Raw genomic sequence first — 25,919 nt, 5'->3', positions numbered from 1 at the left:
AGGCGACCCTGGACGGACGCGAAGAGCGGCTCGAGGGACAGCGTCGCCGCCGCCGTGAGCGTTGGTGCGTGTGTCGTGAGCGCATGCAGCTCCAGACGCACGTGCGATGCTGCGAAAAAGGCGGCGTCAACGACGGTCGCGAAGGTCGTGGCAAAGGCCAGCGGGCTCTCTGCCTGCAGCCGCGGTGAGACTTGCGATTCGAACGCGCCATAGTCGAGGACGACCACATAGGACATGGCACCGAGCTCGAGCTCGAGTTGATCGAGTGCAATGTGAAGCTCGTTCGTGTCGTCAACGTCGACACGAGTCGGTGCAGGTGTCGTGGGTGCCGCAGGCGGCGCGGGTCGTCCAGACCGCGTCCGTGCCAGAAGAGCCCGCTGGGCATCGGCGAGGTCGCTTTGGAGATGCTTGAGCTCACTCTCAAACTGGCGGCGCTGGGTCTCGAGCTGCGTCTCCAAGTCGGCATTGAGCTCTTTGTACGTGTTGGCGACTTGCTCGAGGCGTGCCACGTCACGAAACGTGGGTGCGCTTGCATCCATCAAGCGCGCGAGCTTGGCTTCGAGTTGCTCGACCGAGCTAGACAGCGTCAAATATCCACCTCGCTCCACCGATTATGTGACAGACCTCATCGAAGCAGCGTCGAGAAGAAAGGGCGTGCTGCTTGGGTGGCAGCGCTGCTTGGTCGCAATGGCCAGCGCCGATAAAAAGACGGCGCTGGTGGTCGGTGCTTGCAGCACGCCGACTTGGAACGACAGCGCCTCCGACGCCAACGTCCGCTCGGCAAGTTCGGTGCGCAGACCTGCTTCGATGACCGCTTGCGTCTGAAGTTGCTGCTGGAGCTCGGTCACGTGGCGCTTGAGGGTCTGGCCTGTCGCGTCGAGGTGCCGCGTTCGCTGCCGCTCGTTGGCGATTTCGGTTTGCAACAGTGTGTTTTGCTCTTCGAGGTCCTTTGTCTGGAGCATGAGCCGGTCGATGGTGGACCGGATCGAGTCGTGACCGAACGGCGTCGACGAGAGTGAGTCGACGAGAGCATGCAGCTTCAGACTTTCGTTTCGCAGTTGACACACGTCCTACGCATTGCATTGCTCGTGTCATGCTATCGCAACGGCGTGTATTACCTCGCGTAATTGCTGAATGGTCGCGTCTTTGGCGTGCGCGTCCGCTTCCACGTGCCGAAGCCGTGCGCACTCGGCTTGCGCCGAAGCATTGACCGACAAAAGCGAGTTGAGCTGCGCTAACGTCTGCGCTTGCACCGTCACTTGGGCACCGAGCTGCATCTGTGCATCTGCCAACTTGGACTAGAGCGAACGATCTAGCAACCAAACGAGCAGAAACAAAAAGACGAACCGAGACAAGGCCGAGGTCGAAGCGCGCTTGCGTCGCTTCCGACTGCGCGCGCAACAACGCGCTCCGATCAACGAGTTCTGTCGGCGTCCTAGAAGCGGCGTCTTGAAGCTTCTCGTTGGCGTCTTGCAGCAGCGTGTTTTCCTGGCCGAGGCGAGCGAGGTTGGTGGCGAGCTCGGTCAAGCGGCCACGAAGGGCATCGACGAGCGCCATTTTTTGAATTCCGCTCTCAACGGTTGTGGTCTCGTCCTCGGTTTGAGTCGCCGACTGCTTGCGCTTGACCGTCGTCATCTGCTTTGCAGGTGCGCCTCCTTGCAGCTAGACGAAAACGTCAATCAACGTGGGTGAGAAAGGACTCGAGGTGTACGTTGGTGAGCCGCAACTCGAGGCTGCGCACACGGGTGGTGAGCGCCGCCTTCTCTTGCTCGAGCGACTGGACGTAAGCTACGCAAGCTCACACATCCCTTTTGCTCGCATCGCAGTCGTACCGTGGGGTCCTCCACCCCGCGCATCGGGTTTTGCCCGAAGCTTGGTGGTCGTTCTACCTCGAGATGAGGGCGATCGTCGTGCGTATGACATGCAAGCATACCGCTTGAGCTCGAGCTTGAGCTCGTGCATGTGTCGCTTGAGCTGCCGGTGCTCTTCGCCGAGGCGCTCGTACTTGTCGCGCCATGGCGGCTCCATGAGATGGTGGCGTCGGTTCAAGATCCAAGTGACCTGCGACCTTTGCACCGCGACGAATGCGGGCTACAGGTGCACAGACAACAGAGCAAGAAGTTAGGACAAGCACATGAATAAAGAGTTCTCAGCACCGAATTGCGTCCGGCGACTCGCTGATGCGCGACGACGAAGTCAACGTTGGCCATGGCAACATTGGCCTCGGTGACCTTGGCCGCCTGCTTGTCGCCGATCACACGGTTCTTGCACACGAGGACCTTCTTGCGGTCCTTAACGAGCTTGCGCTTGGTGATGACGAGCTTGGACGGGCGGATGCCAACGGCGACCTCAGCGCTGTTAACCTTTTCTGGACGACGCGCTCGACGTGGGTGACCAAAGCTTCTTGCAGGTGCAGCGACCCTCTCGGTTCTTGAACCAGCCACGGACGATCGTGACCTTGTCGTCGTTGCGGATCGGTATTAAGCGCAGCACCTGCCGTCAATAATAGCATGTCTGCGCAGCCTTCGGCTCATATCTGCTGCTCCATGGCGCCGCCTTTTTATCGATGTCACCTTACGTACCTTAAAGGCACTGTGGAGTAGTGCTTGGCTTCAGATCAACCCAAAGGTCTGTCGTGAATGGCGCCGTCATCGGTGCCGTTGCAACTGCGTCCATCACTCGAAGCCGCCACAAGAACCAGCGTCGGTCGCAGTGATGCCGGAGCAACCTTGGTAACCAACTTGCATCAGCACCGAGACAGTCAAGCGTAGGAACGCACTCAATGCTTGCGATGCGTGTGATATCTTGCACACGTGGCCGTTCACGTGGGCTATGCATGTAGGCCCTTGGAGTAACCACGTCCGTCAGTATAGAATACATATATTAAGTAGCACGCTTCGCATCGCTGCCTTAACGACGTCGGACAACGGACGTCGAGTGACGTGGCAAGCTCGACGACGCTCCAAAGTTGGCGAACGGGTCCTTCGTGGCGGGGCGCCGCGCAGTGGTGCCAGTCTTCTTGGCGCGTTTGGTCAGGTTCGTAAAGACAGCCGTCTTGGCAGCCACAACGTCGTCGATGTGGACGTCCAGAAGCGGAATCGATACGTTGAGTCGGCGGGCTTCGTCGGCCTTGCGCTTCAGCACCTTCTTCTCGGCGCGAAAGCTGGCGCGGAGGTTGGCGTTCGATTGATACTGGTCGGACACCTTGTCGTTGAGTGCGAGGAGGCTCTCGAGCGCCCCGGCGCGCTTCTTGGCCACGGTTCGGTCTTTCTTCTCGTGCTCGAGCTTGAAGAACGGGTCGGCGGCCATCGCGATGCCGACCTCGGGCGCGTTCAGAGCCTCGATGGTCTCGTCGTCGTGCGATCCGATCGGAATGTCGTCCACCTGTGTCTTCTTGCGGATGCCAGATACGAGCTTGTAGCCACAGGCCTGCGGGTCGTTCTGGACAAGCATGATGCCTTGGCACGTCGCACACTTGAGCGCAAACTCGTACAGGATCGTCGAGTGATACATGCCCACTTTGGTCTTCTTGGCATTGTAGCGCACGCCGCGCCCTACGTCGCATGAGCCGATGGAATGGCGGTCGCGGCGCCGTACCAATGTGCGTCTCGCAGTGCATGCACCAGACATCAAAGGGCATCTCGAAGCGGACGACGAGGATACCGTCCTTGATGTCCTTGGCCCGCTTCCCGAGCGGATGAGACTTCTGGAACTTGTTGATACCGCCCATCTCGGGCCGCCATCCCGGCGGGTAGTAGAAGTTGTCGGCGCGGGCCGCGGCCAGACTGGACATACTGCTCTTCTTCCTTGCTCCAAGCGAAAAAACCTCAGCCGTCGCCGTTGCAAGGCCATTGGTTGAAATCCAATGCCAAGAGTGATTTGGATTGGCTTCTAAAAACATATTGTGATTGGACAAAATCCGTGGCGGGTCACAAAGATCGGCTGCCGAGAGGCTGCCACGCGTGGGGAGCGGCCACGCTCGCTCCACCGACGCGCGTCGTCGTTAGGACGATTGCATTAGCTCGACGACGTATACGCGACAAGGTGTGGCGAGGACAAGCGCCTCCGAGACGTGATCCGGTCCGCGTCGCAGGCGGTAGGATCGGTGCTGCGTCGCATAGATGGATGTACCGGTATCGTCCATGGCACTCACAGCGTTGCGCACATCATGTAATGGCGTCACACGTCCAACGCGAACAAGCTTCTTCTCGGCGCCTGCGGCCATGCCATGCGAACGCGCGATACATGCAATCAAAACGTTCATTAGCGACGCGGACGTCGTGCCTTCTTACTCATGGGACGCATAGCTCTTCTTGCCGCGGAGCTGCATCTCGCCGAGGTGCTCGAGGTTCTTCTGGATCGCTTCCGACGTGCGCGCCGCAAAGCGCCAGCCGTGCTCGGTCTTGACGACCTTATCGGTCCACCGCACAATCATGGACGGGTTGCACTTCCAAAACATGACGGTATACGATGTGACCTTGGCCGCGTTGTCCGAGTCAAAGATCACGTGGTGGCCCTGCGGAATGTGACTCGTCTCCGAGAGGAACTCGAGCTCAAAGAGCGTCTCGAGCGCCGCGCGGATCTCGTCGTGGCCGTTGGCTTCGCCGGCAAAGTCGTCGGTGAGCGTCGCGTCGGGCGTGAAGAGCTCGAGGAGCTGCGTCGAGCTGCCGTTGCTCTTCCCAAAGAGGAATGCATATTCGTTGACGAGGTTGACGATCGATGCGATCTCGGCCATGATGGATGGGACTGTGGCTGATGCTGGAGGATTCCGACTGAGCACTGCGCCTGAAGTCCCTCTGTGACGCTTATCCGGACTCCGGATAAAACTCGACCATCTCTTTGCTCAATCACCCAATCAAGCTCGTTACGTCCGTCGCACATCCCACCACGACGCCAAGGCGCATGCTTTATGCAGACGCAGCGTCAAGCACCTATGTACCGCATGACCTGCCTCATGTACGAGCTCGCTAACTGTTAAGACCTTCCTCCTATTAGGCCGGTATATCTGCAGTGGGTCAGATAATGGCTGATAAATGCTGTGACGTGGCGTTTGTAAGTCTACGAACCGGCCAGCACATATCTGGTCGTGATTGCCATTTAAATTCATGTACTGGATATTTGTATGGAATGCCGCTATTTTTATTGTAACACGGCCGATGGCGCTCCTTCCCAGCATGCAATTGCACCCGTCGCGCGCTGTGGTGTCTACCCGCTGGTCCATGATAGAATTAAAATACAGATATGAATACAAACGGTAAGGTACAATTGAATGGAGAGATTAAAATAGCACGGATTGTACGGAGAAGGAAATTCGAATTCCTTCAACCGGACTTCGGTACGAGCTCCATGGGCGTCTTCTGCTGCGCCGGTGGCGGCCGCCGGACCAAGGTCAATGGCAACTCGACCGAGAGCGACGACGAGGTTGACCATGTCGAGAAGTTCAAGCGCTTCTGGGACGAGAAGCTCAAGGACGTCGTCGACATGATCTACGCCAAGCAGGACGATGGCCCGGCCAACATCTTCCACGTGCTCTTACAGCTCTACGCCCACAAGCACGTCGTCGAGCAGCTCTACACGTGCTACGACGACGACGCGCAAAAGGTACGCGATGGCCACGCCGATCTGCTCGCGACTGAATCGCATGGCAGGTCGAGTTTTACATCCCGCAGCTTTGCACGTTCCTCCTCCATGGGCAGTACGAGAAGAAGCACCAGCTCGAGTTCTTCCTTCTCTCGCAGTGTCGCCGGTCGCTTGCGTTTGCCCACCGACTGCACTGGTTCCTCGAGTCGTTCTGCGCCAACGGCGTCTCGTACGCCTCGGAAGGCTTGAGGTGCGCCAATATACGGCGGTCGCTTGCACTCATGCGCACATGTGTAGCGCCACCATCGAACAGCCATCGGCCGAGAACGCGCCGTTCTTATCGGCCATCGAGATGGAAGGCGGCGTGCCCGCCAAGCTCTTTAGCCTTGGCTTGACCGCCGAAGAGGTCGCGGTCGCCCCTGCCATCGAGAAGCGTCCGCCGACGTCCGAAGACGAGCTCAAGCTCCCGTCGTCCACCGAGGCGTCGCTCGACTTGACAGCGCCCGAGGTGACCAAGGACATGACGACGCGCCTGCGCGAGCTCGAGCTCGCAGAGGCCGCGATTGGCTGCCGCGAACAACTGCACCTGGTAAGACGCACCCATCCGGTCACCTGTTACAGCATCTCATGGACCCGTCATGACGATAGTATCTGGGCACGCCACAGTTTGTCAAGGCGCTCACTGACCTTGCGGACCGGCTCATTCCGCTGCCGCTGGCCGATCGCAAGGCGAACTTGCGCCAAGGCCTCGCCGAGGTACGTGCTGTCAACCTTGTTTGTCATCCTTGAAGCAATGCAAATGCTTCGTCGTCGTAGATTGAAGCCGCGCTCCTGCCGTCCTCGGTGGTGTACCTTCCGATCGGCGACACCTTCCACCGCGTCAAGCGCATTCTCACGGACGAGTCGTTTGCCTTCTCCACGAAAGAGCGCGTGCCATACCTCATGTGCGTCGAGGTCGTCGACTACGCCGCGCCCCGGGCCAAGCCGCGGAAGCGCTCGCGCCGTCGCAAGTCGTCTCGGTCCGGCGCCGACGGCTTTCGCTACACGATGAACCTTCCGTTCAACAAGCGCGTGACGGTCGCCATGGCTGACAACGCGTCGTCATCGTCGTCGTCCTCGGAGCGTGACGAGGCAGCGTCGACGGCTGACGAGGCCGATAGCACCAAGCTGGCGACCGCCACAAAGAAGAAGAAGAAAGGCGCCAAGCCGTACACGGCGGTGGCGACGGGCCACACACCGGCGGCGACGAAATCGCCCATATCGACGGTGGCCATGTTTCCCCAGCAGCACGAAGATCCCGAGCCGATCAAGCACAAGACGTTTATCGTCGAGTCGCTCAAGAAGAGCATCTCGGTGAGCATCAAAGAAGGGTACTGCTTTACATGGCTTCCAAACGACATGAGTCGGACCATGCGTGCTGTAGGCATTCCGACTCGGACTCGGACCAAGGCGACGACGCAGATGACGAAAACGACGCCAGCAAGGTTGTCTTCTTTTCATTTGTCGATTTGACATGTCTCATCGTTCTTTATGACACTAGAAAACAATGGGGCAGTGGGCGCACCGCCGCAGCGGCAAAAAAAGCTCCAAAAAGCTTGCACGGTAAGGCGCTGGTTGATGGAACTGGATTGCTCATGTGTACGTCTTCTGATATAGTAGTAGTACCAAGGGCGGCAAGAAGCCGGCGGTCGACGTCGTCGAAGAGCACGACGAGGACGAAGAGAAGACGCCGGCGGCGCCACCAACAATCGACGTGGCGCCCCTCGGGTCGCCGAGCAGCGACTCGGACTGGGAAGACGGCGACTTTGCCGACAAGATTGAGCGCGATGAGCGCGTGAACGGCGACGGCGGCTGGAACGCCAACCAGTCCAAGCCCGTGATTGTGTTTCGCGAGCGCTGGAGCGAGAAGGAAGACCGTCTGCGGGCGTCGTCGCCGTACGGGCACCTCCCGGGCTGGCGGCTCATCCCGGTCATTGTCAAGAGCAACGACGATCTGCGCCAAGAGCAGTTTGCCGCGCAGCTCATCCAGCAGTGCCACAAGGTGTTTGTCGACGCCAACAGTCCCCTCACACTGCGGTACGTTTTTCATTTCTCATTTTTTTCATTTTTTCATCTTTTTTGTCATTTTTTTGACATTATGGGCCATTGACATGTGCGCAATAGACCGTACGATGTGATCGCGACGTCGGCGACCAGCGGCTTTATCGAAGCCGTGCCCGACACTGTCTCGCTCGACTCGCTCAAGAAGAACGACCCGGACTATACGACCCTCTTGTACGACGCAAACGCTCGAAGCGACATGGGGCTAGGGTTGACGGGTCACGGTGTCCTGCTGTTCTAGGGACTTTTATGTGCGCTACTTTGGCCCGCCCGACTCGAGTCGCTTCAAGCGCGCGCGGCGCAACTTTGTCGAGAGCCTCGCGGCCTACTCGATCGTGTGCTACATCTTCCAGATCAAGGACCGGCACAACGGCAACATCCTCGTCGACGCCGACGGGCACGTGATCCACATTGACTTTGGCTTTTTGTTTACCAACAGCCCTGGCAACAATTTTAACTTTGAACGGGCGCCGTTCAAGCTCACGGACGAGTTTGTCGAGCTCATGGTACACTGCCTCGCATCGTACTGCCGCTCATGGGATGGATTGTTATATACGTAGGGCGGTCCACGCAGCAGCACGTTTCGTTACTTTCGGTCGCTCTGCGTCAAGGCTTACTGGGCGCTGCACGCGTCGACGGACAAGCTCGTGCTGCTCGTCGAGATGATGCTCGTCAACGACCAAGCCGAGTTGCGCCTCCCGTGCTTCTCGGGCGGCAAGAAGGCGACGATCGACGGTCTCCGGGACCGCCTCAACCCAGGGCTTGGCAAGATTGCGTGCCAGGTAGGACTTGATATTTTGGTCGATACGTTGATTTATGCGGATGACGCAATGCGAAATTAGGAGTTTGCCAACGACCTCGTGGACCAATCACTCAACAGCTGGCGCACGCGGTGGTACGACAAGTACCAGTACTGCTGCCTCGGGATCCTCTAAGAAGAGCGTCGGCGCAGAGGGTCTCTCGTTGCTTTCGTCTATATATATATAACACCGTTCACACTCGCATCCGTGGCCTCTGACGACAACGAACCGAAGAGAAGCGTCGTGCTTGCAGCCTGGTTGTAGCTACATGGCTCTATGCTTGTGGCCGCAACATGAACCACCCGTTGGAAGACAAGCAAGGCCGATGCACACATTTTACGACAGGGTATACCTCAAGGACGACTAGTACGTGATGTAGGCGGGCGCGTCTACGGCAGGAGCTTGCCCACGACGCCGTACTTGGCCGCAAACTTGGCTTCCCAGTCGTTGAGCGTCTTGGTCTGCGTCTCGTTGAGGTCGTCAAGATGCGGGTTCTCGAGGTTGATCGCATCAAACGACATAAGCGCGAGTGCGCGCGACGCGTCCTTGCCCGCAAAGAGCTTGTAGCCGCCGTTGGGGCCATAATGGTCGGCGCCGCCGATCGTCACGTCGTAGATCGTGCCCTTGACGGCCACGTAGATGGGCATCGTCGTGTACGTTGCGAGCTCGTCGCGCGTCATGTCTTTCTGCATTAGCACGCGGCCGACGATCGGGTACGAGTTGAAGTCGCGGAACTTGACGATCCAGTCGTTCAGCACCTCCTTCTCCATAAAGTTGAGCTCCGAGATATCCGTGTTGTCGAGGTCCGCGGCCTCAAACGACATCTTGGCCAGCGCGCGCGCCGTCTCGCGGCCCGCAAAGAGGTGGTAGCCGGCGCCCGGGCCATAAAAGTCCGCCTTGGTGCTCACGTCGTACACGTCGCCCTTGATCGCAACGTAGATGGGCTTGCCGTTCTCGCCGTTGAACGGACGCAGCTCATCCAGCGTAAAGTAGCGCGCAACGATTGCCGGCTTCTCGGGCGCCGGCGTCAGCGGAGGCGTCGGCGCCGGCGGCGCGGGTGCGAAGACGCGCTGGACGATCGCGATGACCACGACGGCGATGGCGACCGCGAGCACCGTCTCGGTCGAGAGGAGAGCGTCCATCAAAATCGGAAATGACAGGCGTATCCGGACTGGGGGCGATGGCTAGTCGCACGCAACCTGAACCGACGCGCGCCACGTTGGCGGGTTGACGTGGCGCCCTGTCCCGTGCGGCATCATCGAGCTTGTTGACGCTACCGGTACTCGCCGCAAGCCCACGCGGCGATCCATTGATCCTACGTACAAGACGTCTTGTGCGAATATCCTTTCAAGAATGCACCAACGAGAAGCACGAAGAAATCATACATCTCTGCTTGACCGAGTGTACCATGGCGACAACCAACATGCGCCAAAACGTGCGCTCGAACCAGCAACCAGCCATCGTGAAGTGCAATCGCATGGGGGCCAGCGCCCGTACGACAGTCGCAGAGTCGACAGCGTACTAGTGTACTAGTACGCGCGGGCAAATTTTGCGATCATGCTTGGTCGGCTGGTCTTGCTGCGTCTAATTGCACGCAACTGACAGCACCCACGGCCAGCTCCTGCTGACGTCATGAGCGTTCTCGACCCGCGATTCCGGTATAGCACCGAGGACCACGCGCGGCAGTACGTGGACGCTGGCTGTACGCACGTGATCAAGCAACGTCGCATCCCATCCGCATCCCATCCATGTAGACGCGCTCTGGCGGCCCTTCCTCACGCCCGAGGCGTGTGCCACCATGTGTGGCCACGTCGACCGCATCCTCGCCGCGACCGCGTACGCCTTCTCGTCGCTCCATGCTGGTCGTGGATGACACTTTGGTCTATGTAGCGAGGACGTATCGCGCGAGTGGATCATGAACGTGCATCTCCTCGGCGAACGCTGGCTGTTTGACCTTGTCGGCAACGGCAACACGTGCGCCGGTGCTCACGACGGCAATGGCTAGGCGTCCGAACCAGCGCTGCTCGATGCGGTGCAGGTAGTCCAAGCGTCCATAGGCTACTCTCACCCTTTGGTTGCGTAGCACATTTGCGGCCCCGAGATCACGCTCATTCAGACGCACCTCTTTTGCAAGCCGCGCGGGTACTACGTCTTTGGTCCGTGCGATGCATTGCATGACGTGTCGTCATTTAGGAGTCCGCCGACGCCGTGGCACCAAGACGGTCGCAACGACGATGCACCGATGGCGACGGTCTGGTACGCGCACCTCCTGGGACGCCATGAATGAGCCCTTTCGTTGATGGCTGCGTACTAGGATTGCACTGGATGACGTGCGCGATCTCAGCAGTGGCACCCTGCAAGTGCTGCCGGGCTTGCACAAACACGGCCTCCTTCCTGTGCGTGCGCAGATCTCATCCTGGTAGCAGCAAATGCAGCGTGTGCGTAGAGCGATGCGTCCGACCACTTTCAGTTTGACCGCGTCCTGACGCCGTCGTTTGTGGCGACGCAATCGCCAGTGGCCTACAACCTGCGCGCCGGCGAGGTAGATTATGACGTCGTAGTGAAAATGCAACGAGAGAATCGTAGGCAGCGGTCCACCACCCGTTGCTGCCGCATGCATCCGCGCCCAACTCTGCGCTGGCGGTGCGCCGCGTGCTCGTGTTGCGGTACCTGGCGACGGCCGCGCTAAGTGACAGTCCATGTTTGTACGCTTGGCCGCCAAGCAAGCGGGAGCCCGTTTTGCTCACGTCAGTCTTGACAACGGCCGCCAGCAAGGGCGACGTGGATGATGAAGAGGCGATAGAGGATGGCGAATTCTATCAAGACTACCGGGACGCCGACGCGTTCTTTGACGGACGCAGCATCGTCGTGCGATCGTCCCACTTTGATTTGCAGCATTTGCAGTCTGCAGAGATATAGACGACCACGTTAAATGGTCGAACATTGTGAACAACATGTCTTGCAGGAAGTGTGAACCGTGCGAGACGCGCTACAATACACACTAGGCGGTCCCATAGACGGAACAAGATTCCGATCACAGGAGGGCGCCACGTCATCACGGAAATAGTGTTAGTAGATCGATGCAACTCCATTCCATGGTTGACGCGACGGACGCTCCAATTCAAGCCAGGCTTCGTCTCTTGTGGAAAGGCCCAAGCGCTTGTACTCATATCGCGCCTCCACACACGAGGAGACACCCTGGGAGACACAACAGCGCCTGCTGGCTTGCCAAGACGGGCACAAAAATGGCATCGGATTGGCTAGAAAGTTCTACAAAAACGATTTGGATTGGCTGAAAAGGGGCCACCAGCGACTGCAACACTCGCAACTGTGGCATCCTTCTCGCTGGCGACAGACGTTGCACCAAGGACGACGACACAAGCTGCGCCGGCCTCGCTCGGTGACCCCAGCTGTCCGTTATCGCTGCCGACACGAACAACCGTGCGCCCATCACGATGACGTCCCAGCCCCGCGTCGTTGTTGCCCTAACGTCATGTTGCAGTCCGCGCTGCCTTCAAGGTCACATTCGCCCGTTGAGCGACCATTTCCAAATTTGCGGCCTTTATGACCAAGCAGCCCGCTCACGACCTCGCCCAAGCACAAGCGCGTATCAGCAGCCTGGCGACACCGCTGTCGTTCGAGAAGGCCATGTCGTTGAGCGATGCATGGACCACCGACGTGCCGCTGCCTGCCCAGGCCGAGCTCATCCGCATCTCGAAGCTCTCAAGTGACGGGTTTGTTGTCGACGCCAACTCGGCTCTCGCGCTCCTCATGCCAGCAGACAGCGCGCCCATGGAGATCGAGCGCCTTCTCGATGCTGCCAACGTCGATCGAACGAGCGAGGTCAGCCGCGTCGCCGATGGCAGCTACGCTCTCACGCGCTGTGGGTTCAAGGCCGTCTTGCACGCGCTCCACAACGAACCGCTCAAGGAGTTTTACGACCGCATCTGTGCTGTGCGCGAAATCACGACTGCCCACAATGCCACGCTCGAGTACGCCCTCTAAATCATCGCCTTCAAGCTCTCATCCATCGCGCAACTGCCTAGAGCCAACACGACAGCTAGTGCCAAGCCCGAGATTGTCCTGCTGGCGCCAAGCCCCATGCACAACCACAGCCAGGACAGTAGCACGGCTGGTGCAAGCATCGACGACCCGATTCTTCTTCTCGACGACGACGACGACGACCTCGATGGCTCTGACGATCCCATGACGGGTCTCGATGACGACGGCAATGCCGTGTTGGACGATGGTCATAGCGCTGACACCGCCGTCGTCATCGACTGCGAGGCCGTCACGATCGGCGAGGCGTCTCCTTCGCCGTCACCAACCGCCGGCAAGTCGAACGCCAGCGACGTGCCCACGTCTGGTTTGGGCGCACTCGGTGTCGTGACGTGGAGCGCTCTGGAGCTCGAGACGTTCAATGCGATCAATGTCGACGTTTGCGAGATGGAAGATGAGCTCAATGAAGCCGCCGACAACGTTGGCGCCCGCGATGCGGCGACGCGGAAGGCTGGACTTGCTCGTGTCCACGATTTGCAGCACACGCTGGCGCCACTCTACGTCCAGCGCGACGACGCTCTTGTGGCGCTCTACCGCTGCGAACCGTCGCTCCCAGCGCGCATTGCTGTCTGGAACCAGCTGCAGTTGCCCGACTTTCCCGACCTGACGTACGGTGCGTTCCGGCGTCTCGGCGCGATCGCGACTGGGCTGACCGAGCCCTCGCCATCGTCAACCAACGCGAGAGCGGCTCTCTTGCGCGACCAGCAAAGCGAGCTCATTTGCCTTCTCGTCATGTGCCGCCGGCTTCGCTCGCCAATTCTCTGGGCCAAGGGCCCGTCCGTGTTTTGCTAAGTGTCGTCATTGCGAGCCGTAGGTCTTTATTATGAGTGCAGATGGAATTGTGTTGTGTTTGATTGCTGTTGCTTCTTACGTCTTGTATACCAGCGACAGCGTCACGTGGACTTGGGCGGTTGGCATCACTGGGAAGGGTGCAACGTCATGTAAAGTTATGTGTTTTTAGTTCGTCGCCTACCCGGCAGAATGATAAATCAAACTTCGGTTTGAAATGCATCAGCCAAAATAAACCAACACAAGGGATCACGACGGTCCGCACCACGGCTGGTTTTCATCAAAAGAAGCCATCGTAGGAGAACGCCACGTGGGGTATCTTTGCTCTTATCCGGATGGCGATCCAATGTACTTTAACTTGATGTTTGTAGCGACAGAAAGGGGCACGCGGGATAGTTATCCGGATACCTGCAGAAGATCGCCACATCGGTCTCGAATTTGCTGCGTCGATGGAGATCCCTAGGCGCGCCTTGGTTGTGCGACCAACGAGACACGCCTGATTGGACCTGGGAACATCATTATGTACAACTGTCTTCCATTGCGCTATTACATAGTCGTATTCGCAACACCCATGCCGTGGGCCTCTTCCATTTTGTATGTACAATGTACGACAGGCCGGCTAGTAAAACTCGTCCTCGGTGCGCGAGAGCTCTTCTCGCAAGGCAGCGATTTCGGACAAGTGTTTTTGCTACACCAACGATGAAGATACCGCGTGGCATAAAGCAAAACGAACCTTCATGTTGATGATCTCGGCAACGCGCTTGCGGTTGCGGGCCCATTCCTCGTCCTTGGCCGTCTTGATCAGCTAGTAACATTACCCAGTGAATGAGACGTCAGTTTACGGGCAGACATGCAAGCATATTGTCTATCAGCTGCGTACCTCGTGGATCTTGGCGACATTCTGTTCGCGCATCGAGTCTTCTTGGGCGAGGAGCTTGCCAATGTGAATGTCGTGGGATCCGTTGATGGCATTGTTGAGCGCATCGCTACCAAAAGTTTGCTGAAAGTGCCTGAAACTTGAAAAATCCCACCGATCGTTGAGGATCGCGCGGCACTCGTCGCTGAGAAAGTCGTCTTCTTCGCCATCTTCGGTCGCCATGCGCTCGAGCAGATTCGCCGCCAGCTACAGATGACGCGTCGCACGTGCCCGTAAGCGGCGACAGCTTGCCTGTGTCACAGCATCGAAGAAGTTGTTTTCGAGTGTCTCGATCGTTCGGAAATGGTCGGTCGCGACGGCCCTCGCTTCGATACCGATCGTCTCAATCTGACTTTCCAGCGACGCGACTGCCTCTTGTGCAAACTCGATCAAAACCGACTCGTGCTCCAAGAGCTCCGTGTTGAGGCCCTCGCACGCCGCTACGAGGCATTTGATTGTGTCCATCTTTCAAGTGGATACCAACCTTGGGCTTGGCCAAGCACGGGTGTCACGTCCGAGTCGGCGGTCGCGACAGCTTGTTTGAAGAGGTGCTTGACCGCCTTCTTGTAGCGCTCGCACGCGTGGATGCTGTTGTGCTGCGTCATGTCGCTCTGTTTCTTGTACTGGGACTTGAAGGCCGTGCATGCGGCTTGGATCGTCGCGTGCTTCTCGAGAAGCACGACCTTGATGTCTTCGGTGGCGGCTTTGACCTTCTCCGTATAGTCATCGATCAAATTACGCAAGCCTAATGCAAGACAATATCAACACGACGTTGGTAGACCGCAGTGCAGGGACTCTATACCTGGCAGCACTTCAATCTTGCTAATCTCCGTGTCTTCTTCAAACATATCGTGGAGCAGCGTCTAGCGTGCGTCCTGTCATGCAGCAGCATGTTTACGGATGCAGCGGGTACCTCGAGAATGATGATGTTGGCTTCTTGGAGCACTTGCGTGTACTTGGCATGGTCTGCCTCGCGTGCCAGCGCCGCATCTTCGATCGCTTTCACCTCCTTCATTTCTTCCAGCTCGTCCTAGTCGTCCGATGTTGCATCCAAATACGTCCAACTAACTGGGAGCGCGTCGCACCTGGTACTGCTCACGCGCTTGCACGACTTCGGATATGTCCACGAGCGAGTAATCGAGGTATTTGAGCTTATCGAGATGCGCGAGAACGAACCTACAATGAGATTTTACCAACAGTCGAGACTGCGTGGAGGCCACGTACGCGCGGTACTCGGGGTCGGAGCACACAGGGTTGCCTTCGAGGTTGAGCACGCGGAGCTTCTCGAGGCACTTGAGGTACAGCAGCCCTTCCGTGCTCCCGAGCGCATTGTTGCCCACCGAGAGCACCTTGGTGATAAAGAAACAAACTCAAGACAACAATGACATGGAGTCGCGCACCATACCTGGAGCTGCTTGAGGGCGTCGAGGTTCTCGAGCTTTGCAATGTTGTTGTTGTACAAGGTCAGGTCGTGGAGCTTGGTGAGGGTTTCGAGGCCCTTGATTTCAGCAATGTTGTTGAACGAGAGGTCGAGCCACGTGAGGTTCGTGAGGTGCCCGATGCCCTCAATCTCTTGAATCACGTTGTTGTCGAGCTGTAGCTTTGTGAGGCTGCGCAGCGTGAGGAGGTTGTCGATTTTAAAAATGTTGCGAAACGAGAGCGAGAGCACTTGAAGCTTGGCAAAGTCAACGTCCGGACTGCTTCCCTCGACGTCCGTGACGGCGCTTTCGTTGAGCGTGTCGACGCCGTCCTTGGTGATGCTCGCCTGGATCATCTCGTCGTTGATGACGGCGACTTCGGCGTTGCGGATGCCGAGCCGATGCATCGCGTTTCCTCAATAATGCGCCGAATTGCAATGTTCGTTTCGTGAAAACTCCCAGCTCGGAACGTCGCAATATACGAGTACATTTCGTGTTGGATATTTGGTGTTTCAACTCGTTCGCGACATAAATGAGTGGATTGCAACACAAATGAGTCGTCGATGGCTATCTTCAAGGGCATAATAAAGGATCGCTTCCATCAACGATACGATGCGCCATGCAAGGAGACACTGGCTCGTGCTCCGACAATAGGTGCGCTCATGAGGGCCCTTCTTGAGTCTCAGCGTGCTTGAACACGCTCCGCAAAAGAACTCGGGACAAGCCCTTGGTGCATCGCATGCTGGTCGATGTGCATCTCCAAAAATACGGACATGCATGGAAGAGTCATCCCAGCTGCCAAGTCTCCCTGGCGTCTGCTCGGACATCCATGCCCTTGGCCAACGACCTACTGCAGACTGGATGATCACTGGGCGTCGGTGACGTGGCAACGCCTGGGCGGCGTTGATATTATCAGTTCTCGCAGGTTTGCCGCGGAGCAAACGTGGGGAGGCGGCGCGTATGCACTTGTCGCTGATTGGCTAAAAGCAAGCAATTTCCCTGTCGCTGCCGAAATCCAGAACCATTTTCCATCGGCCAGCAAGAGGAGCAGTAGCATGGTGGCCGTGACGCTCAAGTGGGGCAAGCAGTCCTTCGACCTCGACGTGGACCTCGAGCATGGCACGGTCGCGGGCCTCCGCGCGCAGATCTACTCGCTGACCTTCGTGCCCATCGAGCGCCAGAAGCTTATGTCCAAGGCGTGGAAGGGCATGCTCAAGGACGACGTCCCGCTCACATCGCTGGATGCGTCCAAGCTTACGCAGATCATGCTCATGGGCTCGGCCGAAGAGATCAAGGCGCCGACCGAGAAGATTGTGTTTGCCGAAGACCTCTCGAGCTCCGAGCTCGCGAGCGCGGGCGTGGCCATGCCGGCCGGCCTCGTCAACCTCGGCAACACGTGTTACATGAACGCGACGCTGCAGTGCTTGCGGTACGCGCCCGACTTTCGCGAGGCGCTCAAGGAGTACAAGGGCGGTCTCTCGGCCGACCTTGCGCACAACTTTACCTCGAGCCTCCGCGACACGTACGCGCAGCTCGACTCGAACCTGGACAGCATTCCGCCATGATGTTTGTCGACGTACGTTTCTTTTCTTTGGCATATGAGGCTCATGCACAAGTAGACGCTTCGCCGCGCGTTCCCTCAGTTTGCGCAGCAAGGCCCGCGCGGCGGCTACATGCAGCAGGATAGCGACGAGTTTGTGTCGGCGCTCTTCAGCACGCTGGGTCGCCAGCTCAAGGCGCCGACGACGACCATCAAGAGCTTGGAGTCGACCGACAACATGGTCGACGCGCTCTTTGGCCTCGAAATGGAAGAACGGTGCGTGTTGCAGCTCGCTTTGATTGCTTGCATCGGCTCATGAAGCGCCTGCGTAGCCTCGAGTGCGGCGAGACAGACGCTGAGCCCGTCATGATGAAGAAGGAGAAGGCGCTCAAGCTCGTGTGCAACATCACGAAGGACACCAACCACATCTCGGAGGGCATTACGATCGTATGCCCGTCCTCCTCCTTGAACCATGCGCTCATCACGCGACATAGGGCCTTGAGGGCACGATTGAGAAGAACTCGGACATTCTCGGCCGCAACGCGACGTGGAAGAAGACGATGAAGATCAACCGCCTCCCCAAGTACATTTGCGTGCAGTTCATGCGCTTCTACTGGAAGCTCACGCCCGAGAGCCGCGACCACACGGGCGTCAAGTGCAAGATGCTGCGCGTACGTCTCAACGACGACGGTTGCCGGCGTTCTAACCGCGTGTGTAGCCGATTAGCTTTCCCCAAGTGCTCGACATGTTCCGTTTTGCTCGGACGAACTTAAGGCCGTCCTCAAGGTGGGCCGTGACAAGTACGCTGCCTCCTCGAGCGATACGTCATGGACTCATGCGGCTGCGATAGGAACGCCGACTTGATTTTGAACGAATTCAAAGACAAGAAGCCGGAAGCGACAACCGCGGGCGACGCTGAAGAGAAGCCCGACGTGGACATGGAAGGCCTCTCGGCGGAGGAGAAGGAAGCGCTCGAGGTGGCCAAGACCATGTCGATGGCCAACGGCCGCGCGTCGGCCGGCATCGGCCTGCCCCTCGACTTCCAGGTTCAGTCTCTTTGAAACATATAGGAAAAAACTCATGAAAGGGCTAGGGCAACTATGAGCTGTTTGCAGTCGTGACGCACAAGGGCCGGTCGGCCGACTCGGGGCACTACATTGGCTGGGCGCGCGTCAAGGACGACGACTGGCTCTGCTTTGACGACGACAATGTGAGCCCGTGCAAGACGGAGGACATTCAGAAGCTCAAGGGCGGCGGCGACTGGCACATGGCGTACCTCACCTTTTACCGGGCAAAGAACTAGGCGATGTGATTGGTGGACGCTCGCACGACCGCTTCCTCGTAAACGTGGAGAATATTGTCTTCTTTTAGGTTACTACATTGTGTCGTATTGGCCGCGCCGACGTCGGTAGGGCACCGACACGTGCTGCGCGTCATCCATGTCGTCGTCGCACGCGTGCCGACCGACGCTATTGCCGTCGTCGTCGTCATCTGTGAACGCCTCGGCGATGGGGGCCAGCCGTGGTGGCGTGGACGGCGGCGCCTTGGGCAAGGACGGTGGCGGCGGCTCGTAGAGCGACAGGCCCATCGTCGCGAGCAAGCTCGTGAGCCCGAGCATCAACTAGCGCATCCTCATGGTAAAACATTTTTCCGAAGGGAGATGCGACACGATGATGTACCTCGCGTTTCTCGACAAGGAGGTGCTTGAATTTGTTCTCGTGAACGTAGTAGACGAGTTGGATGCGGTAGAGACCGTCCAGCGTGACCCAAAACCGCACCGGTTGGCTCGGACGCGTGGCACTGCTGGGCGTCTTTTCCTTGACCGCGCGCTGCAGCACGTGCGTGAGCGAGAGCTTGGCCGCCGTGATGTGTTGTTCGTGCGCCTTCGCCGCGGACGACGTCGACGCGAGCGCGTGCTGACTGAGGAAGCGGTCGGCGTTGCGGACAAAGGCGCGGACCTGCGCCGGGGGTGTCTCGTGGGCGAGGTGGACGTCGAGAACGATGCGCGCGTCGAGCGACTTCGAGCGCACGTGGACCTCGTGGGTGAGGAGGATGCCATTGGGCACGATCGCAAGGCCTTGGTCGTACTGCCGGACGGTAAAGAACTGCAGGTACATGTGCTCGACGACGCCTTCGATCTCGAGCACTTTGATGTGGCTGCCGCTCTTGATGGGTTCGTCAATGAGGAGGATGAGACCGCCCATGACATTCCGAAACTATATCAAGAAGGGTATGAGAGGAGACTGGATGCATGGAGCGATGGAGGAGGAGGTGGAGGATGTCGTACCCACGTGTGGGAGCTGAGGAGGAAGAGCAGTTCCAGCACCAAAATGAGCGTTGTAAAGATCTCGACCGTGTCGAATTGGAGCTGGCTGAGGAAGAAGTAGTAGAAGACGACGGCGCAGAGCACGTATTGCAGCACCTACGACAAGAGGTCGTCGACACGTCGCAGAGAGAGAGACGCGTGCGTACGCCAATGCCTTCGGTGACGATCATGACCTTGCCCGCGTCGTCGTCGTGGCCGTCCCAGCCCTGGCGCCGCAAGACCATCTACCGTCGACGTCGATCAATGATCATGAGGAGGATGCTGTAGAAGATTGGCGCTGCGTACGACGTGGAGAAACTTGCAGAGCTGCCGCGCGGTCCAGAGCATCGGGATGCCAATGCCAATCTGCACGATCGTGTTGATGGTCGGGAGCTGGAGCGCGCTTGTGATCGAGAGCGCGATCCACACAAAGACCATGAAGACCACGTACGAGAGCGGGTGCAAGACGAGCTTTTCAAACTCGCGGAGGCCGCCGGCGATGCTCCGGGTCCGCTGCTGCGCCGCGAGGCCGCGCATGAGGAGCCGCAGCGTCACGCGGATCATCTCGACGCGGAAGAACCATGCAGCGACGACGATGGCCACGGCGCCCACGTAGTTCCACGTCGACGGCGTGATCGAGATGTCGGCCGGGTCGCCCAGCGCCATGCTGCTTCCTGCCAGTTGGACCGAGTACGTGTCGTAGTAACAAACAACCGGATAAAAACAGTTTTAAACATTTATATCCGGATCTGACGGTGACCGACCCTCGTGGCGCCACCAGCATCGAGCATCGTCCTCCTCGCGATCGAACCAAGATGCGTTTAGATTCATTCGTGCAGCGTACTCTGCAGGTGCATTGAGACAAACACATTTAGGTGATTCAACATGCAACATGCAACACTACGTCGTGGACGCGCGGGAAACAAGCAAGCGGGAATCAGCGGCCATGGCGATTGGCGAGCCATCGAGGCCGCAGGCGGCGAGGACTTGAAGCACGCTCTTCTTTCACGCGAGTAGTCACACTGCGGACGACAGTCCGTGTTTGCAACGAGCGCTGTGGCCGTGGCCGGAGCGGGAGCGGGTCCGGCTTGCATTCGAGGTCGTCGCTACTGGACGAAGCCACGGCATGCTCGTTGACCACAGCTGGTTCCACTGCAGCAAGCTCAGTTGGCACAACCGGCGCCTCCATAGCACTAGGGTTGCGTGTCGTTAGTGCATGGAGGGGGTCGGTATCAAACCTGCTGGTTGCGGGCGGCATTGAGAAGTCGTCGTCGTCGTCGTCGGTCGTGCCACCGTCGCTCGACGACAAGACGTAGCCGTTGCTAAGCACGCGCGTCTCCGCATAGTCGTCGTCACCAAGCACGAGCGTCCCCGCGTCCGACGTCTCCTCCTCCGAATCGTACAGCTCTGCCTCAGGTAGCTCTGCGTCGGAGAGCTCGGACTCGGACAGCTCTGCCTCGGGCAGCTCGGATTCGGAAACGACGCCCGAGGCTGACATACCGTGATCGTCCGAGACGTCACACTGCTCGTCGACGGCCATCGCCATCGCTGCTGGCGACGGGGCGGTCATACGCTGCAACTGGTCGACGGTAGCCGGGGCCAAGAGGTACAGCGCCTGCGCGGAAGCGAGCTCGCGCACCCAGTAGCCAAGGCGCATACCAGCCATCGTCCGCGGCCACGAGTCGTCTTCCGTTGGCACCGCGAACCCCCGGTGGGGCAGCAGCGGCTGGTCGAGCGTGCCAGAGCGCACGAGGACTTGATACGTCGTCCACGCGTCAAACACATGGACCCACATGTCGTGGGCTGGAAAGACGTAGCCCAGCTCGGCGAGCGTCGCCTGGTACTCGGCCGGAAGGAGCAAGAGGCGCAGACCGAGGCGCCACGTCACGAGGCCGAGCTCGAGACCGTGCCACGTGCGCGGCCAGTCGGTCGTTGCGGGGACGATGAAGTCGACATGCACCGTGGAAAAGTCGCCGTGGAGACCTTGGTACGCTTCAAGGAGGTTGACGAGCTGCTTCCATGGCGGCGAGGTTGCAAAATGGCCGTGGACCCGGAGCGACGCTTCAATGTCCACGGGTAGCTCATAGACGTGGAGCTGCGCGAGCGCATCGGCAAGCGCGAGGCCATGCGCTTCGTCGGGCCACGACGCGTTCTTCGGGACTTCAAACTCGGCATGGACGTGGCCATAGTCGTATGTCTTGGCGTACGTAGCGAGGGCGTCGATCACGGCAGCCACCGAGAGGCGCTGGCGTTTCTGGTCCACGAGGCCAAAGAGGTCGGTGGCCGAGAACCAGTTGACCTTGAAGCCGAGGTTGTGCAACGAGTCCCATAGCTTGGGCGGGCGATGGCGACGCGTCCGTGCAACGCAAAGACGAACGACCCCAGACGCTTGCCGTGCAGCGCCGATGGCCATGCGTCCGTCGTCGGCACCTTGAATACGCGTGGCACGGCACAGTTGCCGTGGAGCTCTCGGAAGCGCGCAAGCGCGTCGAGCATCTCGTCCCACGCCCACGTCTGAACCATGGGTGCCACGAGCCACACTGCAGCACAGAGCGATTCTCTGCAGCGTTCGAACGTTCAAGGTCGAGCAACGGCGCGTTCAAAGTGCGTTAAACCCACGTGGCACCGCGTCGATCGGATGCAAAAATAGAATCCAGATCGTGCGACCGTGGCTACAAAGAGCGAGTACACGTTCTTATGTCGCTTTTAAATGATTTCTCACGTGGCATTTGGTGAAGAACGCTGCGTGGTGTTGCATTTGTTGAAGACGTGGCACGCCACACATTTTTCACGTGGTGGGAATCTAACACAGTGAAAACCACGCGAAACGAGGAGGTACGGCAACTTAGACGCGTCGCTTGGCTTGTTAGCTGCAAGTGGACTGCGCAACGAGTACGCTCTATGGCCAACTTGTTTGTCGGAACCGCCAACATGACGCCCAGACATGCACCACGGTTGCGGACATCGTCGCATGAACTTGACGCATCGGAAGAGACCTGGGCATGGATCAGAGGGTTTGTAGCTACTCGCAATGACGCAGCTGACTTCGACCACACACACAATTGTGCTTTGCACGTCTGCGAACGAAAATACAATAAAAGGCACGACACGGAATACTGAAAGCGAGTACACTCGGTGGTGCATGTCTGCTCGTCATGTTGGCGGCTCCGACAAACGAGTCGACCACAGAGCGTACTCGTTGCTTGCGCAGTCCACTAGCAGCTAACAAGCCAAGCGACGCACCTGAGTTGTAGAACCTCCTCGTTTCGCGTGGTTTGTGTGGGATTCTCAATACTAGTACGTGAAAAATGTGTGGCATGTCACGTCTTCAACAAATGCAACACCACGCAGCGTTCTTCACACAAAACGAAAAACAACGCCCGGCAACAAACAAGACAGCAAAGTCAGCGGTGCAGTCTGCGCTTGCGTGGGATTCGGTGTGACCGCTGCAACGGCGTCAAAGCGACCATCCATGTCCCCAAGTAAGAAGCTCGTACGGTAACTCGATCTCGTCCGCTGCAGGACAGGCATCTGCAGCCGCTCGGTCGCGCCGCCAAGACAAGCACTCGCAGCGGCGATGGAGACGGCTTTGGAAGACCTCTCGACGACGGCCTCACGACGGTGGACACCCGTTTGCCACTATTGCAACGGGGTCCACCTCACACGCAACTGCGCGGGGCTCAAGCACGATGTGGCCCTTGGGCAAGTGCGCGCCGACTTTTCAATGCCCCGATGGGCGTACACGCTCGCGAAGGAGGTCGAGCGCGTGGCAAAGGTACCTTGTGTGTACTGCCATGGCGACTCTCACTGCGTCGCCGACTGCGACCGCATCCGCATCGACGTGCTCCAACGCAATGCGCATCCCTCGTTCAAGTGGCCCCATGGCTTCTTTTGCCCGTACTGCGTCGTCTTCGGCATCATTGGCAAGCACGAGCCCGTGCGATGCCCGCTCCTGATCGAGCACTTGCACGACCACAAGGTTTGTGTGGACTTTCTCGACTACAAGCCCAAGAACCTTGTGCTCGACTTTCCAGCCGGTATGAATTGCATATTTCGTGGGCTGTGCATTTACATGTACTCGTTCTAGCGCGCCCACCAACCCATCCAGCAACACCGGCGCGCACAGTAGCGTAGCCACTTTAGCACTTGTAAGCATATCTTACAGTGTCAATTAACGTGCAATTATGAAGTACTAGTACGATATTGTGCAGCTCTTCAGAGACTGGAGGCACCGAGGCCGAGTAAAAGCTCCTGAGAATAGCACCGCACAGCACGAGATGACACACGAGTACACGAAAGTCATCGTTTATGCAATAAAATTGGCACAGTACGGTGAGCCTCGATTCCAGCGGTTTGCTGGGCGAAAAAGCTGGGCGAAGGTACACCTCAGAATCACAGGGGGCGAGTGGCAACAACGAGTCGTATGCAGGCTGCAACCATACCGCGCTAAGATACAGGGTACTGCTTTGTGGTAGTACGCGGCAAGGACGCCGGGCGCCGCTTCGACGTGTTCGTCAACAGCTTGAACCCAAGACGTCCGCGACAACACCCATCGCAGTACCATCGTCGTGCATACTAGCGTTATCAGTAGAGAGCTGGCCATGGAAAGCGAAAGCATTCAGCTGCAGGCAATGGCGCAGTATCGAGCCGTCGGGCCAGCCTTGATGCGTGGATCACTCCTTGTCCAACACACTATTTCATCGACGCCGCTTCGACATTTTGGACATCGACATCTATTTTTGATATAGTGTGTGCACATACAAACATCAAGTCGTCTGCACAGTGTAAAAATCGAAGGCTCGATTGTCTTGGGGTTTGTAGCGGCTTCGAAATTTGGGCTCACGCAGAACTTCTGCGTGAGCCCAAATTTCGAAGCCTCTGTTCTGCGGCAGAACAGAGGCGGCTTGAAGTCCGTCATTCGTCGATTTGCCCCCAGCCCAGCCCACCTTCCGACCTCGCACCCCACGCCTTCCGAGCACCGACCTTCCTGGACCAGCCGACGCGGTGTCCATGCGCTTGATCGACAAGCTTGGGCCCCGCCCCGAGCCGCCTCGGTAACTCGCCCTCGTCAACTGCAGCACGGGCATCCGCAGCGTCGATCGACTTGGAGACGTCTCGACAGGCGTCTCGAGTGCCAACGACGACGGTCTCAGTTGACACTGGTGGACCCCTCTGTGCCACTACTGTCCACACGACCAACTCACGCGGGACTGCCACCGACTGAAGCACGCCGTGGCCCGCTGCCGGGTGCGCTCTGGCTTTGCAATGCCGGAGTGGTTGGCCGCCGAGGCCAAGGAGATCGAACGCATCGCGCAGGTACCTTGTGCGTACTGCCGATGCGATTCTCACTCCATTGCCAACTGCGGCCGCGTCCGGCTCGACTTGGACAAGCGCAAGATCCCGGCGTCGTTCAAGTGGCCGCGCGGCGTTTTTTGCCCGTATTGCGTCGAGTTCGGCCTCGTCGGGAAGCACGACCCCAAGGAGTGCGACCACTTGCACACGGACATTGGCGCCGGCTGCCTCCGCTTTTCGTCCCGTTGACGGCGACCACCGGCGCTTGCTTGCAGTGCGCGCGACGCACGTTCACCGTCAAGATCCATGGTCGCAGTCGGTGCCCGCTGCTCACAGCTGAGACGTCCAAGGTGTCGTCAACGAAGCGCGCCGGCTCCGTCGAAGGCGTCATCCAAGAAGCACCGCCGCTCGTAGTCAAGCGCATCCGCCTTGTTTCGGCAACCAATTTACAGCGCCGCTGCCCGCAGTAGCGCTGCTCTTTAACTTTTGCAATCACGTACTAGTGAATAATAAACTACTAGTATTACTCATTGACATTGTCTGAATTACCACATGCAACACATGGGGAAAGCTATCGGGTACGGGTACAGCTCTTCACAGGCTCCACGACATCGCGAACGCCATGTCGCCACCGAGACGAGTGCACCGCGACAGAGCAAGAGACGTCGCACTGCGCGGTGTGGTCGTCAAGTGGTTGCGCTGCAGTGTCGCGTTTGGGCTTCAAGCGCGCGTCCTTGAGCGATGCGCTTTGGTGCCGGGCTCGCCGTTGACGCGGTGTCCATGTTGTAGAGTCCATGGCGTGGATTGTTGTCGTGAAGGATGCTGGACTTGACGTCGTCCCGGGGCGTCGTCTTGCAGCGTCGCCGGTTCGTACCTTACCTTATCGTACCCTGGGTGGTCCACAGCGACATGCACAGAACAACGCATGTGACGGTCCGTTCGACAAGGACTCGAACATCGAGGAGCGTACTACGCGACGAGCTACCCGGCCGCGCTTGGTACATGCTTCTTCGACTGCATTGGCCTCGATCCTGTTGCCCGCAGTGTTGCCAACTTGAGCTGAGTACAAGATACGCCATTGGCCAATGAAACGCCTTCTTTTAGCAGATTGGCCCGCAAG

The 25,919-nt window shown here is 58.5% G+C and overlaps 10 protein-coding genes across 10 annotated transcripts; 4 read left to right on the top strand and 6 right to left on the bottom strand.

The window, feature by feature from the left end:
* Nucleotides 1-2,779: 2,779 nt before the first annotated feature.
* SPRG_18904 (hypothetical protein) lies at nucleotides 2,780-3,793 on the bottom strand (the record flags this gene model as incomplete). The annotated part of the gene is made up of 3 exons (XM_012338728.1): nucleotides 2,780-2,804; nucleotides 2,933-3,554; nucleotides 3,598-3,793. The coding sequence occupies 3 exons, from the start codon at nucleotides 3,791-3,793 to the stop codon at nucleotides 2,780-2,782; spliced, it is 843 nt and encodes a 280-aa protein (XP_012194118.1).
* A 495-nt stretch (nucleotides 3,794-4,288) lies between these two features.
* SPRG_18903 (hypothetical protein) lies at nucleotides 4,289-4,735 on the bottom strand (the record flags this gene model as incomplete). Its single annotated transcript, XM_012338727.1, has 1 exon — nucleotides 4,289-4,735. One exon carries the CDS (start codon nucleotides 4,733-4,735, stop codon nucleotides 4,289-4,291), a length of 447 nt encoding a protein of 148 aa, XP_012194117.1.
* Nucleotides 4,736-5,481: 746 nt separating this feature from the next.
* SPRG_18902 (hypothetical protein) lies at nucleotides 5,482-8,615 on the top strand (the record flags this gene model as incomplete). Its single annotated transcript, XM_012338726.1, has 12 exons — nucleotides 5,482-5,601; nucleotides 5,649-5,830; nucleotides 5,878-6,169; nucleotides 6,229-6,336; nucleotides 6,397-6,950; nucleotides 7,004-7,064; nucleotides 7,121-7,182; nucleotides 7,237-7,656; nucleotides 7,744-7,854; nucleotides 7,922-8,186; nucleotides 8,241-8,462; nucleotides 8,523-8,615. The coding sequence occupies 12 exons, from the start codon at nucleotides 5,482-5,484 to the stop codon at nucleotides 8,613-8,615; spliced, it is 2,490 nt and encodes an 829-aa protein (XP_012194116.1).
* A 184-nt stretch (nucleotides 8,616-8,799) lies between these two features.
* SPRG_00508 (hypothetical protein) lies at nucleotides 8,800-9,624 on the bottom strand (the record flags this gene model as incomplete). Its single annotated transcript, XM_012338602.1, has 1 exon — nucleotides 8,800-9,624. A coding segment is annotated over one exon (755 nt), but the record flags the coding sequence as incomplete, so codon positions are not given.
* A 4,323-nt stretch (nucleotides 9,625-13,947) lies between these two features.
* On the bottom strand, nucleotides 13,948-16,069 carry SPRG_18901 (hypothetical protein; the record flags this gene model as incomplete). The annotated part of the gene is made up of 11 exons (XM_012338725.1): nucleotides 13,948-14,016; nucleotides 14,062-14,133; nucleotides 14,209-14,314; nucleotides 14,360-14,451; nucleotides 14,497-14,684; nucleotides 14,729-14,989; nucleotides 15,047-15,107; nucleotides 15,158-15,274; nucleotides 15,330-15,420; nucleotides 15,469-15,593; nucleotides 15,650-16,069. 11 exons carry the CDS (start codon nucleotides 16,067-16,069, stop codon nucleotides 13,948-13,950), a joined length of 1,602 nt encoding a protein of 533 aa, XP_012194115.1.
* A 648-nt stretch (nucleotides 16,070-16,717) lies between these two features.
* On the top strand, nucleotides 16,718-17,227 carry SPRG_18900 (hypothetical protein; the record flags this gene model as incomplete). The annotated part of the gene is made up of 1 exon (XM_012338724.1): nucleotides 16,718-17,227. One exon carries the CDS (start codon nucleotides 16,718-16,720, stop codon nucleotides 17,225-17,227), a length of 510 nt encoding a protein of 169 aa, XP_012194114.1.
* A 108-nt stretch (nucleotides 17,228-17,335) lies between these two features.
* On the top strand, nucleotides 17,336-18,505 carry SPRG_18899 (hypothetical protein; the record flags this gene model as incomplete). The annotated part of the gene is made up of 6 exons (XM_012338723.1): nucleotides 17,336-17,478; nucleotides 17,535-17,649; nucleotides 17,697-17,873; nucleotides 17,921-17,988; nucleotides 18,053-18,248; nucleotides 18,296-18,505. The coding sequence occupies 6 exons, from the start codon at nucleotides 17,336-17,338 to the stop codon at nucleotides 18,503-18,505; spliced, it is 909 nt and encodes a 302-aa protein (XP_012194113.1).
* A 72-nt stretch (nucleotides 18,506-18,577) lies between these two features.
* On the bottom strand, nucleotides 18,578-20,173 carry SPRG_18898 (hypothetical protein; the record flags this gene model as incomplete). The annotated part of the gene is made up of 5 exons (XM_012338722.1): nucleotides 18,578-18,823; nucleotides 18,882-19,418; nucleotides 19,490-19,624; nucleotides 19,675-19,752; nucleotides 19,814-20,173. 5 exons carry the CDS (start codon nucleotides 20,171-20,173, stop codon nucleotides 18,578-18,580), a joined length of 1,356 nt encoding a protein of 451 aa, XP_012194112.1.
* Nucleotides 20,174-20,444: 271 nt separating this feature from the next.
* Nucleotides 20,445-20,765, bottom strand: SPRG_18897 (hypothetical protein; the record flags this gene model as incomplete). Its single annotated transcript, XM_012338721.1, has 2 exons — nucleotides 20,445-20,700; nucleotides 20,746-20,765. 2 exons carry the CDS (start codon nucleotides 20,763-20,765, stop codon nucleotides 20,445-20,447), a joined length of 276 nt encoding a protein of 91 aa, XP_012194111.1.
* Nucleotides 20,766-23,084: 2,319 nt separating this feature from the next.
* On the top strand, nucleotides 23,085-23,450 carry SPRG_18896 (hypothetical protein; the record flags this gene model as incomplete). The annotated part of the gene is made up of 1 exon (XM_012338720.1): nucleotides 23,085-23,450. A coding segment is annotated over one exon (366 nt), but the record flags the coding sequence as incomplete, so codon positions are not given.
* Nucleotides 23,451-25,919: the final 2,469 nt, after the last annotated feature.

This window comes from Saprolegnia parasitica (genome assembly GCF_000151545.1).
Source record: "Saprolegnia parasitica CBS 223.65 unplaced genomic scaffold supercont2.1, whole genome shotgun sequence".
NCBI classification, from domain to species: domain Eukaryota; phylum Oomycota; class Saprolegniomycetes; order Saprolegniales; family Saprolegniaceae; genus Saprolegnia; species Saprolegnia parasitica.
This window is presented reverse-complemented; position numbering and strand designations above follow the sequence as displayed.